The sequence below is a fragment of the Corella eumyota genome, chromosome 3 (assembly GCF_963082875.1).
Source record: "Corella eumyota chromosome 3, kaCorEumy4.1, whole genome shotgun sequence".
NCBI lineage: Eukaryota > Metazoa > Chordata > Ascidiacea > Phlebobranchia > Corellidae > Corella > Corella eumyota.
The window spans coordinates 3,549,802-3,572,012 of record NC_137492.1 but is presented as its reverse complement, the minus strand read 5'-3'; the positions used below and the strand labels follow the sequence as shown (position 1 = coordinate 3,572,012).

The following is a 22,211-nucleotide window of genomic DNA, read 5'->3' as shown; positions in this document are numbered from 1 at the left end:
TAAAAAGTTTTTATTTTAAGAAATTCTATAAGCATAACTTCTTGATAGCATTAGAACAATTTTTTGTGTGTAAATATTTTTGTTTGCATATTTTATCTATTTATTTAAATTATTATAGGAATATCCAACGCCAAGTGAATGAATACTCCAACAAAAATGAAAGTTTGTCGTCTAAAAAACTACCTAATCCAAACCCAGTATCAACGACAATCAATAATTCAAATACTAAGCAATCAAACTTGGATGTAAGAAAAGTTGAAAATGTGAATACAAACAAGAAAAACATTGCCGTTAAGTCGGAAGGTACGTTTTAAAAATATTGGTGTTTTTAAGTTGCAATTTAAAAATGTTTGTGTTATAAGTTTTGGTTTACATATGTTTGTAGACCTGCCTACTTAAGTACATGCAAAAATCGAAGCATTGATTTCCCTTAAAATTTATTATTAGCCCATTTTTTAAAGCGTCTCAAAAAGATCGATTTTAATTAAAATTGAACCCCAACTGCATTAACGTTCCGAATGAACGGAAAACAAATATAATTGGTTAACTGCCTAGACATAATTTAATTTTGATAAAATAATTTAAAATTTTTTATCATTAAAATTTACGAATTTTTGTCAATTACACAAAAATACAACTTAAAAAAATCGATATCTAATTTCCCAATTATACTAACAAATTTATATTTGTGTAATATATAGATCAAGCAAAATCTAAAGCAATCGGCAAGCAAAATGAGCAGTCCCAAAATACAAATGGAACTGAAAAATCGACCAAACAAATCTCAAACAAGTTTGACAAGGATAACGTTCACAAATCAGTCAAAGATTTGACAGACATCGTTGAAAAAACGACTGGTGCATGCTCGCTGTGTTTACAGCCTTTTGACAACAACGAAGCCAAGAATTCACAAGGGAAAAATGACGACAAATCAGATGGCAAAAAGTGCGTGTCTTGTGGAAAAATAACTTGTAAATCTTGTTCCGTAGTGTCTTCAATTTTAGCCAAGGTAAGTACCAATATATTTATCAATCTATAATTTAAATAATTTAAAAGTTGCCAATAAATTAGAAAATCCATAGAGATCAAATTATTTATAAATTGCAATAAAATTCTTTATATTTTGATAGTGTATTGATTTTCTGTTGTATATTTCTTTTTATTATAAAAAATGTTGATCTTAAAATGAGATATTTTAATAGATTATAGATTTTCTAATTGATAAGAACTCATCCATTATATTAATCTATATTTATTATCTTTTGTGAAAATTTGTATTGACCGAATAAAATTACATTATTTAATTTGTAAATAACTAAAAAATAGAGTTAATTTGAGTACAAATATTGAAATCTTGTTAAATATGCAAGCTTTTAAAACTTGGCCTTTTGTTTATATTCACTTAGGGTTTGCGATTTTTGACTTCTTGAATAATTTATGTGTTTTACTTTAACCTAATTGCAGAAAGGAGAGACTCTTTGCAAGCTATGTGCCAAGCAGAGAGAGTTAGCTGCGCGCTCTGGCGCTTGGCTACAGAAGGGCAATACCCACTCTAACCTAATGAGAAGTACAAGCACCGACCACGTAAGTGAAAATGACGTCATTTTGTTAATCGATTCCAGTCCATTAGAAGAATAAAATCCGTTTAGCGCGTGAATTTAAAAATTTTAAATTCTGTCAATCAATAGAATTTTTTTTCTGGTGCCCATTACTGTTGGGAAAATTGTGATAAATTATTGAAATTTTTACTGTGAAATTAACAATTTTATATTATATTTTTAATAACAAAACTTGACAACTTTTCGTTGACCCAACTTATCGAATTAACTTTTTTATTTTTCAAAATTTATTAAGGATTTTATATTGTTTGACTATTAATTTGTCGTTCTTAGTTTGATAGAACTAAGTAATGTTAAAGCCTATAGTAAATATGCTACACAAGATATTATAAACATTTTATTTTTTTAGAATCCTTCAACAACAACTAAACTAAACAAATCTCCAGGAAGAGAAGCATCTCGGACAAGGAGTTTATCAATAGGTTCCACGCGTTCAACTAACGAATTACTTGATCAATTTTACAAAGGTAAAGCAATCAAAAGAGAAATTTGCATAAATTTGTCAAACAAAAGATTTATTTTTTGGTTTATTCTTTAGTACAGTTTTAAGGTACTTGGTTAATCTTTTATTATTTTTATATAAATTTTAGTTAATGTTTTAGACCCAAAGTCGAAAAACGCATCTATTCAAGAAGAAGTAATCCAAAATGATGAGAAAACAGCAATAAAAAATAAAAGTCCTTTCAAAAATATATCTGACGTCAAGGTCGTTAAGCAATCTAATAATTTAGCAGATTCGAAAAATGTCAAAAAAAGCGACCCTACATCTGGAAAGGATTTAAAATTAAACGATCCAAGAAAGGAAATTCTTATAACTAAAACTAAAGTTTTGGATGAACCGTTTACTTTTGATAGCAAGGCTTTGTCAAATTTGTCTACTTCAAACTCTCAAAACAAATCTAATGTCCAGAAGACCCAGTCTGTTATACCAGTAAGTAACAGTACAAAAGATATTAATGTTGTTGCTCTTGAAAATAAATCTTTTATCGGTCCAATGGAAAATAAAGATTATAAGATTAAAAATGTCAAACTTAAGAAAAATGTTGTCCAAGAAAGTTCGTCTTACTTTACCAAACATGTTAAAGACGAAAAGAAAATTGACAAACTTTCCAAGGACATAATACCTGAAAAGTCAAAAACTTTATCAAATATAACTGGCAACACTAGTTCTTATAGAAAAGTCTTAGAAGAAATGGAATCCAAAATAGAGAGTGAAAAAAATATGGTAAATCAAAATAAATCTAGGAAAAATTTGGATTTTGATATAGGATTAAACAACAATAAAACTAAACCTCACACAAAAATAGAAAATAACGACGAACTATTCACATTTGATTCTAAAAGTCAAATAAATCAGTTTAAAAACCCAAGTAATCTAAACAAGAAAAACTGTAACATTACCCAAGCAACACCCACCCTTACTTCAAACGTGTCACCTACCTATGCAGCAACATCTACTACTACCCCACCTCAATATAAATCTATTACTTTATCGATTTTACCAAAAATCGACCAAACAACCCGTGTCAGAAATAAACCATTGCCAAAAGTTGATGAAAAGGTATTAGAATCTATAAGCGAATCACCGATCACTAAAAATTCAAAGATTTTACATCAAGATCTAAGTCAACTTTCAAAAGCTGATAACAAAGAAACTCCATATTTTGAAAAATCATCTATGCCGACTGTTGATAAGAAAAATAGTAATACACCATTAAAAACACAAGTTAATGACAATGACATAAAATCGAATAAATCTGATCAACCCTTTGTTAACACAAATTGTTCAAGCGTTGATATAGCACTGAAGAAAAAATCTGGACAAGTCCAGGTAAATATCTTAATTCGAAATGGATGATTAATATATTTGTTATCTGTACTAATTCTTTGATTAATCTAAAATCTTGTTTGTTTCACATATTTATCTAACATATACAAAAGGTTAAGAAGACGAATGATGAAAATAAAAGCGAAATAAAAAGTAACAGCAACGTGGATGTTAATAATCAAGGTTTTTAAAATCATAAATTTAAGCCATTTATCCCACAAACTTCGTAATAAAATGGATATTAATCAAACAATTGTAATACTACTTTATATTTAATTATTTACTTTTTAATTTGTAAAGTTATGTTTTGTTTGTTAAAATGTTTTTTTTATTAGATGGTGATAGAAGACAGAAAGATGGTGAAAGTTATAATGGAGAGAGTGAAGGACCTGCAGAATGGAGTATGGACGAAACCGACGATAACGACACTTTCTTCCTTGTCTCTTCGACCCAATCTGACAACAAAAACTTACCAAAAGGTATAGAAGTTAAAAAATTAAGGTTATGAAGTTAGGGATAGATAGGACTTAAAGTAAACAGGGCTTAAAGTCTCTTTTTTGACTCTTTTCAAAGGTAACTTAAGTATTTGGCGGGTATCAAGTTAACTGTATTATTCATTTTTTTCCTCTGACCTTTCTATCCACTTAATGTCAGTAATGTGCATACAAATTAAATTCACCTTGATGTAGTGTACGACGCTTGATTAGCATCAATTATTTAAAGGTATAACAACGGCAAGCAACTTGCGCTCGGCAATATCAGAAGACTTTGGACGCAGTGGCGATTTTGTTAACGATTCGGAGTTTTACGATTTATATGATAATGAGAACGATACAGAAGGAAATTTTGATCGATTTTTTGACGACAATTTAGAAAATGAATCAAGTTATACGAGTTCAGGTAAACTAGAAATCTAAGTTAAGTTGCTTTAACCATTTTAACTGTTGAAATTTATAAATGAAAATAAATAAGTATATTTATCATAAATATATCATACTAGCTCTTACAATATTGCAAGATATTTAATTATTAATTTAAGTGACATGTAATGTACAAATGACTTATAAAAGTAAAAAGTTATTTTTCGTACGAATTTATTTTATAGTTTTTTTGTATAGTGCACAACTTAATAAATTGTAATCAGTTATTTTTTGTAGGTTTAAAGCGTTTAAACCACTTCTCTGATCTTTCAATGTTACCAACATTTACTGAAGATCAAGAATTTAATCCAACAACTAAGAATTCTAATATGCACAATAAAACAGGAGACAATATTCAACAGAAAGATATTCAAAACATAACAAGATTAAAAAATGTAAATACCACATTTAACAAACAAGGTAAACAAAGCATTTTTGTTATTGTAGGAATCAGTTTTTAAAATAGATTGCTTTAATTAAAACAGTTTATACATATATGTACAAGTAATTTAAGTATTTCTGTAACTTTTTAAAATTTTAAATGGTTTAAACGTAACTCTTTTTAAATAAATTGAATTAAAGTCTTATGATAGTTGCACGGTTGTTATGTGGTCTCATAAACGTCGCACGCTTTTCGTTCTTAATAAACATGTTTGCTAAACAATATTTAAAGATAACGTTCCGTCCCTAGATCAAAATGTCACACCTATTAATGACGCGCCTATTAGAAACGTTACATCTCAAAGTTCCCACGCTATCCCGGAAATCATGCTTCCTGGTGAGAGTTTCTTCAAGACTACAAACTGTGCATTGGACGCATTTGAAATTGATAGTTTCGATAATAAAAAGGAATTAAAACCAGCTCCGAAATCACCATTTTTGAATCAAATCACGCTATTTCAATACGAGGAAAAAAGATTGTCTTCAAACAAGATACAACCCCAAACGGTTCCAACAATTCAAATTTTCTCACCAAGCGCTCACGAGGCAAGTGTTGGGTTTACAAACCCCCCTTTTCCAACACCAAATACATCTAAGACTGTTTCTACTCAAGAGACTAAAGTTACTGTGTTTAAACCTTCTACAGTCAATGTAAAGCAAATGTCAAACACCTTTGAATCAAAGATTAATAACAATGTTTCTTTATCCGAGCAAATAACACAACCGCCTGTGAAAACTAATTTTGAACCAAGTTCTAGCACATTTCCCTCAAATAAGATTTACGCAATCCACGGATCTAAATATTTTGAAGAAGATGGAGAAGAGGAGGATGGCGAGGACTCTGATGAAGATGAGACTCTTCAGTTAGCAACAAGTCCTGTACCCGTGCACCCGGAGCATATGGAGGAGATGGACTCATCCAAGGCTTCGTCTATGTTCTTTAGAAGAACAGCGTCAACTGATAATTTTGAGGAGCTTTTAAAGAAGACAACAGACACTCCAAGGCCACGCAGATTTAAACCTTCCTTGTCTGGAAATATGATAAAGCGAACTAGCAGTTTAGTATCCAACGAAAATACGAATCAAAACAGTAAAACAGCAATGGGAAGATCAGTTTCTTTATCTCCCCCAAACAAAGACAACCTCAATTTTAATATACAGAAGGAATTGTCGGAGTCAAAAGTTGATTTTTTCAGAAGAAATTCGGAACCTGTAATCGTGAACGATCCAATTCAAAACAATAGTAACATGAAAGCAATTGAACAATTTTCACAAGATAAGTTTGAAACATGCGATTCAAATAAAACTAGAAAGGTAGATACAGTTGCTTTTGTGCCGCAGAACCGCTCTACATCATTTTGTGGTCTTTCTGGATATTCAAATTCTACCATGACACGATGCGTGTCTTGTGGTATTTTGGCGGAAGGTAACGAACCTCAAAAAACAAAAACAGATCTTGTTCTTAACAAGGTAGTTGGTGTTCAATCAAGAGGTTATCAGAGCAAGTCATTGTCAGTCAATTCATCAACTCAGGTAACGCCTGATAGAGAATCTGCACCGCCAATATCAGCCTCCATCGATTTATGTCAACTAACAGCTTTGATTGAGGCCTTGCGTGGAACTCGTACTGAATCTGTAACCGATACAAATGCAAAAAAGAAGCCTGTACCAGCACCAAGAAACAACATAAAGTCAACTAGCGACGCCGAGACAACTGCGATGCCTATAACAAGCGAGCCTGGTACAAGATTTAATTCTAAGAACAAGGTTGATGCATCAACGGAGACATCTCTAACCGGTGAGGTTATTATTTGTCCTCGGGACCGTGTATTATATGCTCAGCATTATGTAAAACATAGCGGGGATTATTATCGCGTTGTTAACCCATCTATGATCGATGCTGGGATTGGAACTCATGAAGAACATGTTCATTACCCAGGTTTCTCGTTGCCTAGGGCTTATCAACGTTCGTATTCAGAGGTTGATCCTAGAGTTTCAAGTCAAAGTTTTTTCCCGTGTGTTCGTCAATATAGCTATCAGGATGAGGAACGCTTAAACTACAACCACATGCTGATAGGCAATCCTCGCAAGCATACCCGTTATTGTATGCACGATGATTTTAACCACGACAGAGAAGAGGAAATGTACAGAAGGGAAGTTTTTAGAAATCGGCATCACGGCAGATCTTGGCCAACACATCAGCCTAACGAGGATGTTCAAAGCCAATATAGTCCTAGATTTTATTCCAAGAAATCCTTGCCAATGTCTCCAATTGACGAAAGATATTATGAACATCCACCAAGGATCGATTCTTACAGGGAATACAATGAGTTTTCTAACCACTCACCACGCCGGTATCCAAGACTTCCATCCATGAACACAATACATAGAGGTTATTTAGAGAATGGTTATGAAGAACCACGGTTTAACGAAATAAGAGAAGGTCGTCCGCCAAGAAGGGAAAATGATCTTCCACGAGGTAAAAATATATCTAATATTATTTGAAATATATTACAAAAAATATATTTATTTTTTGATGAAAAATTAGTTTTTAATTTTGCAGGTGATATGCATCAACATTTGAATGCTAACTTTGATTTAAAACGTTCAGCCTCTGTGCCAGCAGTAGTAGCTCGCAACACCAGTTTACCTCCTATGCCAAGATCACGACACTTGGAACAAGATCGTGATATAGGATATAACAGGGATAAGGACAACTTTGTCAGGTCTGAAGGTCCGGAGATTGCACCATCGATACAACAAAGTGCTCCTTATTATGAAGATCGCCGAGATTACTCCACCACGCCATCGTCCGGAGAAACTTCAATGATGTCAGGTGCGTTTTACCCTACATCTTCACCGACTTCACCATCAGAGAGGACCGACAATACTAGTCACAGATTTGACGATGTCAATTCCCAACGCGATTCCTATTCTAGCCTAAACATTGGAGAAGAGAAATTACCGAAAGAGGCATTGAGCAATCTGCAGTCAAGACAGAACAGACTTCCTGAGTCTACTGGCGTAAATTACAACACCGAAAGTGTAAAGCGACAACTACCACAGCCACCACAAGCAGAGAACTCAAGTTGGAAATCTGAAAACTCATCTGGTGCTTTAAGATATCCCAGCTACAGCAACGGGCAATCAGGTAGTTAGATGCTTAGTTGAATATAGATAAAATGTTTAGCTAAATTTTATGTTTTTTTGTACTGTATTTTTTAAGGTGATGTATCTTTTCGAAAAGGGGTGAGTCGACTTAGAAGAACGATGGAAGATTTGGACCAGGAAGAAAAGGAATTAGACATGCGATTGAGGGTAAGAATGCATTTAAACTTTTTTCTGTGGTGTTATAAGAAAATATCTACACCAAAATATAACAAAAACCCATATTTCTTTTTCATTGTTTAGTATTTGGAACTTGGCCGCCACGGCAAATCAGAAGCGGGGTCATCTTTAGTAAGCAGCCACAGCCTTAGTTATAGCACTTCGTCTCTACTTTACGGCATGGACGAAGACAGGTAATTAATGTAATATACCTAGATAAAGAATCAATAATTTTTTGGTTATTTTTTTCTAATGTTTTATATTATTCATTTAAGAAATGCATTTGATTGCATCAAAAGCAGTCCTGCTAAGAAAACGCAGCATGCAACGTCCCATTATAACGCCCCACCACAAACATCAACTATCCCCAGAGCACACACCAATACTGTTACATCTGCCGAGGCCAACGTTCCCTCAGACTCCCGCCGTAACTACGTTATAGTTAATGACGTCAATCAGATTGCTAGCAATACCCAGCAAACGACCAACGAGCACAACATGTTTATGCCAACCAAAACACGTTCTGATAATCATACTTCCTTAAGAAAAACAAATCGTTCTTCTAGAGAAGAAATTCGTCGTGATCAGAGCTCCAACAATAAACGCCAAACTTCGTCGCATGGCAACCGTAGTAGAAGTCAATCTTATGATGTGCAGGATGGTAGAATGACTAAAACTCCTGAGCGAGCATTCGAGCGTCGTCAGACTGCACCGCACGACATGACGCTTGAACCAAGTCGACGTCACGAATCACGTGATGCACGTCACCATTCTCGTGAACAAGTTTACGACCCACGTGATTCTAGAAGTCGTCGTCATGATAATCGTGATTCAAGTTCACGTTCCAAATCTCGTGATTCACGTCACGAAATTCATGATTCGCGTAGCTTATCTCGTGATTCACGTCACGAAATTCATGATTCACGTTCAGCATCACGTGATCAACGTCACGAATCTCACGATTCTCGTCACCAAAGCCGTGACTCCCGTCATGTGCCGTTGGAAGACATTCAAAGTCACCAAAGAAGAAAACAAAGAAAAGAAAATGGTTCGAGTGACAAAGTATACCATGCTTACTATGCCATGACCAACCCAGATGACGTCGCACAATCTTGGAACCACGTGATGCAAGATGAAAAATATTTAAATCATGTGATTGATAATGGCCATACCGGTCCAACGCAAGTAAACAAGGAATATCCACACAGAGGTATAGGGTTATATATTTTTTTGCATTTGATTATTTTCGATGAAAGAGGCCGCCCACAGGGCATACGTAAGAAGGTAAATGTGGTTTTTGACCATTTAGCTTGGTATATTGCCTTATATTAAATTTGACTTATTTAAGACCATTACAGCGTGAAAGCTGGGGGATCTAACCTAGGACCTTACGTAGTAAAGCCAAGTATTTTAAGGATTAAAGCACGCCGCTGGCCGTATGTAAATTTGCAGCGTTTAATGCGTATAAACAATAATAACTAATTCTATTTATGTTTTATATTCAGATTTATTGAAGTATGAAAAGCAGATGAAACAACACGGCACTCAAATATATTACGAACCGGATTGTAACCGTAACGAATACGTAAAAACTACGCCATCTTCCGGCGCCAGGGAATCGTACAAAGAACTCGCTGCTTTAACTGCTCTTCAGGTGGACAACGATGGGCGAGTATCATCTAATTACCAAATGGAAGTTGAAAACGAGTGCATTGACCAATCAAAAAGTGATGACGTCAGAACAGTGGTGTCAGAAAGCGAAGGTAAATACAAGGGTCAACACTTTTAATAAAAAAATGTAAAAATATTAAATTTCTATCCGTAGTAATTTTTTTTTTGGATTTTTTGGGGGCAGCTTATGTTATGAGACGAGATGAAAACGATTGGTTTGAGAAACCTACTCGCGATAATGAAGATAATCAACGAAGAAAGTGGTCATCTAGAAACTAAACAAAAAATGTCGCAATTGGGTCATTACTTGTATTAGTACAAGAGCAGTTGGTGTGTTATTTATTAACAAATTCACTTCAACGACAATCTATAAATGTTGTTCGTTGCTTCAGCACAATCTGATGACAAATTGTCACGTGGTGGGTTTAAATATCACGTGACCACTTCCTGCTATGCCAAGGCAGTTCAATTATATAGTCAACCGTTTAGTATATGTGTATGTAGTAAAATAATTCTATGTCCGTGTGTTAACTTTATGTTGTATGTAAATTGATACTGTACATTAAACATTGTATGCAACATAACTGGTAAAAAAACTCAGGCTTGACTAATCACACTATAACATTACTTGATGTACAAATGTAAAATTCTGGTCCTAACTTGGCTTATCAGAAGCTATTTAATGTAAATACCAGCTGTTTAATTTATAGCTTTCGTGAAGGAGAAAATGTGAACTGAAATATAATAACAAAGAGATGAACTGCGAAGGAATAAAATACAAGTCGATAATCGGCAGTAAATAGGTAATAAGACGATAAATACAAAAGTCCAACAACGGGAATAGAAATGAAAACAAAATATGAACTGTACAATATAAAAAGTCCGCAAATTAACGATTATATTAATATAAAAAAATTAAACAAAAGAAAAACGGGTAAACCTGAGTATTATATAAAAACACACCTAATGTTACTAAAAAACTGGTTCCAATAGAGTTACCATTATTATTCTTGTCAATCGATCGCTGGTAAATGTCATATTTAAAAGCTATTTAAACTATTTTTGATAACCCATAACTAGAGCGTTGGAATTTGCGTGATTTCAGTGCCTTGGAATTCACGTGACCTCGCGTGACTTTATTCTGTACCCCCGCAGACGACAAAAAATTCCAATGACGCAATCTTAGTAAAAACATAGGTTCTAATCGACGATATTTTTAACCTTGATAATAAACATAAAAAATAGAGAATAATTGTTGCATTATAGACAAAATGGAACTTTGTAATATAAACAAAACAACAGCGTTGTCATGTGGAGGCTACTTGCAGCCTTTCTTGAAGAATTTTTTAACAACTTTTGACAATTCCCGCCCTTCGTTCCACCATTCCTTTACGTAGCTTTCTACGTTGATCATTAAACGTTGCGTTAACGGATCTTCGTGGCCCACAACCAAATAGTCTTTACCTGCAAAAAACGCAAGAATTTATAGACGCAAATTATTACACGGGATTCCTTACCAGCACAAAATATTTAAAGAATTGGTAAACTTTAGAGATTTTGTTACAAACTTTACGTTTTTTATTGTAGTACAATCTAACAACAAAACCTGGTGAAATAGTGTACGGAATTCATCAATATTTAATATACTTGTGGTTTTGGGTCGTGTTAAATTTTATTTTAACGACCAATGAATCATTTCCTAAAATGGATGCCATAAGGATTTGTAAGTAGATACGTTTATCGACTGAATCAAGAAAAAAGATTGGATTCACGTCGAATAATTGTAATCTTATCGCAATCTCTATTGGTCGAAATCAAATTAACTCTAACCCAATCAAATTGGCGCTCTTAAGGAATGCAAGCAAATACACACAACTCTCTAACAGGTTTAAGAAATCTGTTTTTGTATTATTTAAATAAACATTTATTCTCCTGGTCAATCATCGAATTAAAAAACACATAGAGTAAATACAGCCTAAGCCTGGCGAATCGTTGTTGACAATGGAAAGCTATTGTAGTAAATCTTGGCGAATCGATTTTGCGGTAAATGGTTATTGACACAACCCCACATAAGTACACGAATGACATTCCAGGGCACTTTCTCTTTAAAATAAAACGTCCCACAGCCTTATAATTAAACCGGAAGATGGGCTATTGACGATTTACAAGAGTACTATATTCAAATGTTAGTTTTTAAGCTTCCATTGAAGGTTAGAGTTAAATTTGATTGACGTTATTCGCCCCGCATTGTTTAGCCTAAAATGTAATACTTCGGGTATTTCTCGCTTCACTAGCAATTGGATTGCGGTAAAAGCAAACAATTTCAGTTCAACTGCGTACGCTTGCCTTATTATATTAGATTCAATCCAAAAATAAATAACTTCTTTAAATAAATAGGCACATTGCAACTTTATTAAACCACGCTAAACAGCAAGCTGTTATTTAAGTCTTACCTGGTATTAACAGAGGACACGTGCAGCCCATTATAGTCCACGATTCAGGGTACATTGTAAATTTCCCCTTCTTTACTTTTACTTTGTTGAGTTTAATGATCTTTCGAACGGCAACTTGTAGAACTGCGTGGGTACCTAGGTCGTCTGCGTCTCGTACTCGGATCTTTAAAGCTGCCAATTTAAAATGTATATATTAAAATTTAAAATGCGCCAACACTTAATTAGCAGCGGATTACCGAACAATTATAAATAACAATATCCCGAACTGCCGAAGGCAACTCGAGTCCGAGTCGGGGTAACTGATGTTACGTGAAGTCGACCTTTCTGCATCGAGGATAAAAATATTTGTTCTGATTAACAAAAAATTACTTTGAAATGCCTTTTTTTTTACAAATAACGCAATTGATGTCAAGTTAGGTTGTGACCTATTACACTGGGGTCAATTATTTAAGATTTATTAGAATTCCTTTAATCTAGTTTTAGGAATTTGTGTCGTTTCGGGTTTAAATTCGTCGAACCGCTGTTGGGTCTGCTTCAGTTACATTTGTCGTGTGCCGTAGGTGTCACGTGACGAAATAAAATTCCGCCAAAACGCCACAATGCAACCACAAACCCTCAACACTTAGTTTATACACTAATGATGCCCTAATATTTAATTATGTTACTTTGAAATTTTAGTTTCTTAAGTATTATCCGTCAAAATGTTTAGTTGTTACATTGTATTAGTTTGACGTCTTTGTCGAAATGTTAGGCACCTAATTAGGCATATTGGATTAAAGGCTCACGAAAAGGCGGTGGTATTTACGAAAAAAACCTAAAATTGTGTTTTTTTGGCAAACCGATACTCCCATCAATCACTACAGGGTTATAGTTGGCATTAACACCCGTAACCCTTACTCTAAGAATTATCATACTTTCTAGGCTAACGTCATAACTACTAAAATAAATATTTGATCATTTTCTAAAAAAATAGAGTTTGTGGTGTATCGGTTAACGAACAATTTGGGTTCGTGTCTCGCCATTAGAGCCTAGCCCTAATCTGTTAATCTTTTGGTTTTCAGCACTGCATTAACGACAGCGTAATTTGCAACCATTGACTTGTTTATCTACGAAACCCATAACCTATGCGAAATACCATCAAGCTTGGGTAAGCATCGTGGCCAACCTTTAAAGCGCCGTTGTAACTTTGTTTAAACGGGATTTCGAGTTAAAGAGTTAGATTGGCATGCCAGGTTTGTTATTAGGTAACCTTGTGCGTCAAATACAAACTGCTTACCGTAGTCGTATCTCATCTTGCAGAAGTGTTCTAAGTCGTCTACCTCATGTTCTTTACACGTGCAGGTAGCTGAAAAAAGACATAATGTACAATAATTAGAACATTACGTAACTCTAGGCATAGAGTTAGTTCCGTATATGGATGGTGTTTTATACATAAGGTACAATACCATAACTCAACAAGCATACCTGTGCTACCGCATGCGATTTCGAAGATTAATAACATAATTCTATATTTGGGTAAATATAAAGAATGTATAGAAAAAGGGTAATTTTTTTTATATGATATTAAAAGATAAATATCTACTTCATGAATTATGTTTTAGTATTTGTTTAAAAAATGTCCTTGCTAAAAAACTTAATGAATATGTTAATTGATAAACGGTATTTAATATAAGTCCTAAATAAAGATTTATTGATTAAAAAAAATGTTAATAGACAAAATTTGTTGATTGACAAAATTTGTTGATTGACAAAAAATTGTTGATTTACAAAAAAATTGATGAGTGACAAAAATTTGTTAATTGACAAAAATTGTTGATGGACAAAAAAAATTGTTGATTTTTGAAAGTTGCTGATAGACAAACATTGTTGAATGACAAAATTTGTTGATTGACAAAAAATTGTTGACTGACAAAAATTACTGATTAGCTACCTGCTGAAATATGTCGTGTAACTTCCATTGCGCCTGTACGTGGTAGCAGGTGTTCACCGTAAACTTCACCTCGACTGATGTAAATAGGAGACGGGTTGTATACCGCCGCCATGTCTTTTACGTCGGGAAAGCGTGAATCAGTGTCGGGATAACGAAACTCTCTAAAATACAGGGATCAGTGTCAACTACTGACATTTTATTTTTATTTTTTTATTTATTTATCTTTGATGTGGAAAGGTTGACCTCACGACATAAACAACGAATAACATCAGTTACCCCGACCTAGTCTTGAGTTGCCTTTGGCAGTTTGGGATATTATAGAAAAAAATTGCGTGACAATTAAACTGCTGTTTTCAGGAGTTTATAACGTTTATAGGGCCTTACTCAATCTTTGTTTTTATTAAGCAAATAATTCACGTTTATTTTGATCAGATTGATGAACTTTTAACAAATTTACCCATGATAAAAATTATCACCAAAAGCCCCGAATCCAAAATCTTCTGAAGGGGAATAAAAATCGTAAGCAGCGATTTGTTTATTGGTAGACGGCTCTTGTGACGTTACAAAAGAAATTCCTATGTCATCTCCGTAATCAGGAATACATGCTCCAGTCGTCTGAAAACAAAAAATAATGCCAAACTTTGTCATATAATTTGTGAAAATAAAAGAACTACCTCTTGATGAAATAATGACGTCACTTATACTAAAAAGATCTTTAATTTAGTTCAACTTGGACCCTAAATTATTATCTTTTTACAATAGCTAATAAGATAATACACAAAATTCCTTTCTTTTTTGGTAAGTCTAAGGCAAACCACGATAACAACCCCTTTTCATGATTCACTTGTAAACGTAAATAGTCACAATACCCGTTAAAATGTCTTAAGCGAATTAGCTGCACCAATTTGCAGTTTTAAATACATTCATCTAGACTTACCAAGTCACATTTTTCGCATAAACACTCTTTGCAACCTGCTTCGTCCAATCCCCAATAACCCTTGACACAACGATCACACCTTCTACCAGTAACACCAGGTTTGCACATGCATTGACCTGTTGTTGGGTGACATGGTATGGCTTGGTGAAACTCTACTTCGTTCACACTTCCAATTATATCACATGCACATTCTGTGAAATAGACAACAATGTTTATAAAGAAAAAAGTTAAAAACATAAAATGTTTGTTAGGCAATTGCTAATCTGTCTACTTGAGGTCCAAGTAAACCAGAACATATTCTAAATAATATTACAGGTTAATATTATTTTGTATTGTAAAACACGACCTATATTAAATCATGTATTTGTAACAACCTTGACATGTATCTTGGTCTGTAACTAGAGAGTCTGCTCTTCTAAAGAATCCTTCTTTACACCTCTCACAAAATCGACCGTTAGTGTTGTGTTGACAATCTTGGCAAACCCCTCCCGATCTGTTGTTACTTGCTGACCACAAACTCATATCTAATCTGCAACTTGAAGCATGGCCGTTGCATCTACATCCTAAACAAAAAAACAAAAATTATTTTTTGTATACATAGAATTTTTTCAAAACAATTTAACTTGATAACAAAGGTAGATAATATTTCATTGGGATTTAGAAAAGAACATAGATGGGTTACTTAACAAGTTTATTTTAAAAATAAATAAAAATGCCTTATTTTTAAAGGCTATGGGTATAGCTGAAAAACGACTGTTTTTTGAAAAACGATTGTGTTTTTTTCTAGTTAGTTTAACACATTACTACTATATGTATACTTAAACATAAAGTTTTACTTTGACATGGATTGGCTTCCCCTGTATTTCCATTACCCGGCCTCCAAGGAGCGTCGTTATACAGTGGCATACATTTGTTACAGTGATCCCCTGCCGTATTGTGTTCACAAATACATTTTCCATGGACCTATAAATTATAACCAAAGTTTACGTTTGTTCTTTATGTAGCCAGTCAACTTTCCCTTTACTGTTTAAATGGTTAATTTTAAAATCTCTTGCTGTGGCGTCCTTCAGTAAGGCGCTATAAACGATATGAACTTTTGCTAAGCCAATACTTAATTAGCAGATTAATTGTTGGGCAATTATAATCTAGAATATCCATAATATCCATAGGCAATTATAATCTAGAATATCCATGACTGGGTTGGAGTAACTGATGTTACTCTATGTCACATGTTTTATTACAAAACAGTCTCACATGTTTTATTACAAAACAGGCACAACATGTCAGTCTAAACCTAAGTCCCGATAACAAGTCATGATTTAGACAGCCTAATTCTAAACATAATCCGCCGCAATACAAGTTTACGTAATCAGTTATAAATATTTAACAACTGTAAAATCAAAAAAACAAAAAAATAAATGTTTTTTTTGAAAATAAGTTCAGCATTTTGATATTGTATTATCTTGAAGTCTTTATACCGAATCGTTTAGTGGTTATAAAGTTGTTTCGTATTTTGTAATTATTTGTAACTGAATACAGATAATGATGAAACTAAATAGAAACCCTAGCTTCGATTCTCGTTCCTATTACGTATCGACACTGATATTGGATTAGAGATCTAATCCCGTAATGCCAAAGCAATTTGGTTCGGAAAACAAAATTCTTGAATTTCGGGAATTGTATACAATAAAAAAAATCTGATTTAATTCGATCCAATAAACCTATAACTGTAGGCTTGGCGCATTGTGTTTTGGGTCTAACTATACATCAATAACAAATTTTATCGCAACAGGGTTATATATATTATTTTTGCCCTGCCTTTGACTTTTTATTTTTAGACAAAATTGTTATTTGTTATAGTCCTTTGCACGCTTTTTGGTGCTAGTAACCGGCAACTATTTACATTTTTAGGCTTTTAAACTGTTTACTTTTAACATAATACAATGCAAACAGCGTAAGTGCGTAAAGTGTTTACGTTTTTTTCCGGTTTACCTCCAGTTTGAAAAGTATCGTTTACGGTTATTTTAAGAATAATTTTCGACATTCGCAGAAAAACAAATATTTTGCAAATCTGTGATCGATATGTAGTCCAGTGTAAAAAGTTGATTTATTGACCAATTACTATTCTGTGTTATAGGTCAGGGCTCGGCAACCTTTTTTGCACTGCGGACCAATTTGAACAGATTAACACTGGTTACCACTTGCTCAGTTCTTTTATCGATTATTGTGTTCGGGATATGGTTTGCAAACCAGCTGACATATTTCTTACTTATGGTAAATATACAACAAGTGTCATTCATAAAAACCAATCCTTTAAAATCAATTAAAGAAGTGGTGTTATAGCCATTGCTTATATACTATTCTGTCGGAATGATCTTAACAATATTTATACCTAAAAATGTCTACTCACGACTGCCTGTTGGTTGTCTTTCGGTTCGTAGTTATCCGATCTAAATGGAACACAAGTGTCCGCATGCCCGTTGCAAAAACAAGTTCCCCTAATAATCAAATCGTACACAGCGAACTTTGTGAACGGATGGTTAAGTTGTGGGATCCCTCTTGTCTCCCAAGAGTGAGCTTCGATATCGTTTGAAAGACAGGCGGGACACGCTTGTGGCTTCCACATCCGGATCCGGAGGTTGGTGATCTTTAAAAGATGCTTAGCCTGGTCGCTGTATGGGTCTTCGATCATTGAGGACGGGTTTAGAACACGATAGATAACCTGTTAAATAAACCAACTTGTAAAAAAAATTTTAAATACTAAATTTATTAAAAAACGATTATTTTTTGTGATAAGTTACTAGTACAAAGCTTCGTATAAAGTTATGCCCGCATATGGTATTACACAATGCGTGGGCAATTTGTTTACGGCGCTCGAATTTGCCTTAGCAGATCTTGTCAGTTTAACTTGCTACTAACTTGCAACTAAGCAGACCTTTTAAGGAAATCTCGGTATGGCCCCATCCATATTTAGCAATATATTTCATTAATCCTATTTACACGCTTCGACGAGGTTATACGCAAGGTTTAAACCGCGCAGTTACTTGACATTTTTTGTTTGTTCTTATATGTTAAAAATTCGTTGATAAATAGGTTTGTAAAAGTTTATTTTAAGCCGTCTCATTTTTTAAGTTAAGTAATGTTATCGGGTATTTCAGGCCTCCTACAGATTATAACAGTGTCTAAGCATTTCTGGAATGTAAAACATGTTACTTATTATATTTACAAACTCAATCACCATTTGCTCATATCAAGAAACGACATTTTTTACAGACAGCATGGTAAAATCACTTAAACGATTTAGGAAGTCGATTTAGACATAACGAAATGCAAATTGACGAAATTTACCGCATTTTTGGGGTAAGCGGTTTTGTGGTACGCTAATTTGTCGTGTGTAGACAAATATCAACAAGTTTTGTGGCTTTTAAGTGCTCGTTAAACCAGCGTTTTTCTTACTTAATCGGGCTCAATTTTAAACCAAATTTTACACTTTTTTGTCTTTGGTTGATAGTTAACCAGTGATAACATACACGAAATTAAGTTTGTAATGCCCGCAGATGTCGTACCGCAATCGAAAGCGAAACGCACCCAAATTTTAATAAGATTATTAATCACAACACCCCATCCTTTTATTTAAGCAGTACAAACAGATCTTTTCTAGTTTAATCCCCGTGAAAAAATAACATTTAATGTAATTTAAATAAAGTTGGATTCTCTTTAGTATTTCTTGACGTATGGGATTTCAAGATAACGATTTTTGTTTAAAGACGTTTGACAGTTTTCTATGCGATGTTTTTAATTCTACTTGCACCTGTATAAAATCGCTGAAAATTAGGGTGAGGCATTTTTGCGTCAGACGACAACACAAATATGTCATCACTTTTGTTAAGGAATGTGCCAGTCATAATATTTGTATTTTTTTTAATTTGTTTCACAGTAAATAAATACAAGTGGCTAACTCCTACAAACATGTGTGGAGGCGTTTTTTTTTGTATAAAACATGGCGCGTCTTCTAAGTTAACTAGTTTAGCTAGCAATAGCTCAACTTACATTTTGCTTGGCTGCAAATTTGCATTGTTATCAGTTATGTCATATGTAAATTTATTATGGGAAAATTTGTCGGGCAACAATAAAAAAACGCGTTTTGTTGCGACAAGATTTGATGGTGTAAAACTTTGCAGTTTAACAAAGTGTCCGTCGTGCACGGCTTATCGCTAGCCTTGTTTACACGAATCTTAAAGATAGGAGCTGCCGTGTCAACACACTATGACGTCATAAGACAGTAACATGTCAGTCGTCGCGGCGATTACGTACTCTGTTGACGACAGCGCGCAAAACAAGAATGACATCATTTTTCGTTTCGTCGTTTTATTGTAATACCAAACAATACCTAAGGATTACAGAAAGGGTGAAACTATAACATTGGTATATAAGGGTTTGGCTTTGTATCAACTCTCCTGTTTCTATGTAAGTAAACATGTTATTCATATATATACTAAGGCATGGCTTGTCTTAGGTAACACTATAGACTAAACATTTTCTGTTTTGGTTATACTTAGCCAAATGCGGTTTTTAGTAGGCTTTATTGTACATTTATAAAATTATAGGTCAATAAATTTAAGGGTGATGTTATGATAATTATATGCGTTGAAATCTAACAATGTTAGTGTAATGATAGACTGCCTATATTAAATTTTTGTAAGTTTAAAATTAAACTTTTTCAAAAAACTAAATTTTTTTTTACTTCTCCTCTGTGACAAGGTGTTGGATCAGAATATCGAGAAGTACATTCCGCATTTTCTACACTGACGTCATCGTCCATCCCGAATGTTTGAGAGCAATTTCGCGCATAATACTGATAAGTCTAACATAACAAAATATTTTTAACAAGTAACCACAACAAAATTTTATAAGATATATTTTGATTAAACAATATTTTTTTTCGTTTTTTTTACCTGCCACGTTTGGCCATAATCTGTAGATTTTTCGAGGGTCATAGCGCCTGGCCTTGGACTTCGAAACAGCATTATCAGATGCGTAAAATAAAACGTCGTCTCTAGGTTAAAAGTCAGCGTTACATCATCAGCTCCGTTGGACGACTGCCACCAAGAATGCGGTTTGAAAAACGGCGAATCGATCATGTTCTTGCTCGGGTACTCGTGCCCCTTTCGGCCGGCTTTGCACCGCCGACAGACCGGGGAAGAACAGGTCGCTGAGTCGGGGTCACAAAATACTTCGCCGCTCGTTTCACCACAAGTACTCGAGGCTACTACCGTCCTTCCTGCTGCCAGGTTACCCACGTCTCCATGGCAACTAAAACGACCACATTGCTGTGTTGACGTCAAGTTGATAGCACCTAAAATTATCTGGTTATTTATTTGTAGTAATTTGTATAAGTGGATAATAAAATGCTTCGAATTTTAGCAGGCCAAAATTTTCAATATACTTATGCATTATGATATAAAAAATGCTGGTGGCATTATTAGTCGGTCACGGGGTCCTAGAACGCAGATAAGCGCGACAAAACAAATATTTTTATGAAACTGCCCGATATTATATACCGCTTTAAAAACAAGCCAATTTCTAGTAAATTAAATAATGTTCCGCTTTTACTAGGCTCGCACTAATGAAGTAAACGTTGCTAGTTTTAAATGACAGGGAGTTACACAGCACAGTTAAATTATTGCAATGAATTAGACGCGGTCTGCGGTTCGAGCACGCTCTACAAAGCTCCCTATTGTGTTTAAATTGACCCCACTCCACTAAAACACGCGTACAATTGGCTTGAAAATAGATGCACGAGTTGAATTGAACTACGAAAATCACCGGCGCTAAGTGGATAGACAAAATGAGATAAACATTTTTTTTAAAGTTGGCGTCCGAGGCAATAAAAATTCCGATAACATCAATCAAATAAAAATCAATTTGTAACAAATTTGTATTCGCTAGTTAAGCGCTTCAGTTAAAGTTATTGTTTATTTTTCATGGGTTAATTAAATAATGTTTTGATAGTATTCTTCTAATTAAAACCACAATATAAATACGTTTTAATACTCCTTGCAATTAGCAACTTATATGTTTTTTTCATTCATGTTTTCTTAACTTTAAATAAGCTTCTAACTAACATCTACAATTAGGCTAAAGTTTATGTTATTTTAAACAACATTATTTAGCCTAAATACCGTAAATACATCAACGTTTTACAATAACAAAATACAAAAGTTTAATTTTCTTACCGCACAAAAGAAGCACAATAACAGAGCCCAGGAATTCCATTGTCATTTTACACTTCCAGACAGCTCAATAATCCGACGAAGTTCTTATGAGCTTTGGTTGAAGTCTGGTTTAAAGGATATAAAAGTCTTCCAAAAATAAATCTTCAAATGTTACAGTTCTTGTTATTAACCTTTTGAAGATGTCGTACTTTTTGTTGTTGCAACCTTTTCAAAACATGTAGGAAGTTGGTTTTTCGATTGATTGCTGAAATTTAAATGTTATTCTATTTGTTGACAGGTAAATGTTTTTTCTTATATTTGTATATTCGTAACTTGTTTACAGTTTCATTCCTCGCCTAAGCTCAATATTTTAATTAAGTTATTATTTACCTACTGGCAATTTAAATTAAGTTGTTTACACAAGGCTTAGCAAATAAGCTGACCAAATAAAACTTCAATAAGTTTAATTGAAATATTTTATTTGTTTTAATAGAAGTTCTAAATTCCTAGGACTATGAAAAGGCTAAGCCGAGACGGCTAAATCAAGGTACGGTAGGGAACTCGGCCTTATATAAATCTTAGGCATTTTTTTCAAATTTCGCTAACTTTTTTTCGCTTTTTGCTTAACACAGTTGAACTCTCGTAACTTTGGCACGTGGTCTTTCTATACACAATACTAGCTTTCAAAAGTGGAAATGTTTTATTTAGCGTTGTTTATAAAAAATAAAATTTGGACCCAGATATTGTATGTTTAGGCAACATGCATAAAAATAGTCTATAGTTATAATAAAAAAATAGTTACCCTGTTTTTTGTTTTTTCTTTTAACGTTTTAGAAACTGTTTTGTTGTTTAATTTATTAATTTTATTGT

General features: G+C 33.8%; 1 protein-coding gene across 1 annotated transcript; it reads right to left on the bottom strand.

The window, feature by feature from the left end:
* Positions 1-10,490: 10,490 nt before the first annotated feature.
* LOC145744634 (netrin-4-like) lies at positions 10,491-21,868 on the bottom strand. The gene is made up of 12 exons (XM_082562532.1): positions 21,363-21,868; positions 20,082-20,482; positions 19,871-19,990; positions 17,537-17,848; positions 15,963-16,089; positions 15,501-15,689; positions 15,127-15,317; positions 14,647-14,804; positions 14,190-14,350; positions 13,536-13,604; positions 12,260-12,430; positions 10,491-11,270 (listed from the first exon to the last, which is right to left on the bottom strand). Exons 1-12 carry the CDS (start codon positions 21,406-21,408, stop codon positions 11,125-11,127), a joined length of 2,091 nt encoding a protein of 696 aa, XP_082418658.1. The 5' UTR covers positions 21,409-21,868; the 3' UTR covers positions 10,491-11,124.
* Positions 21,869-22,211: the final 343 nt, after the last annotated feature.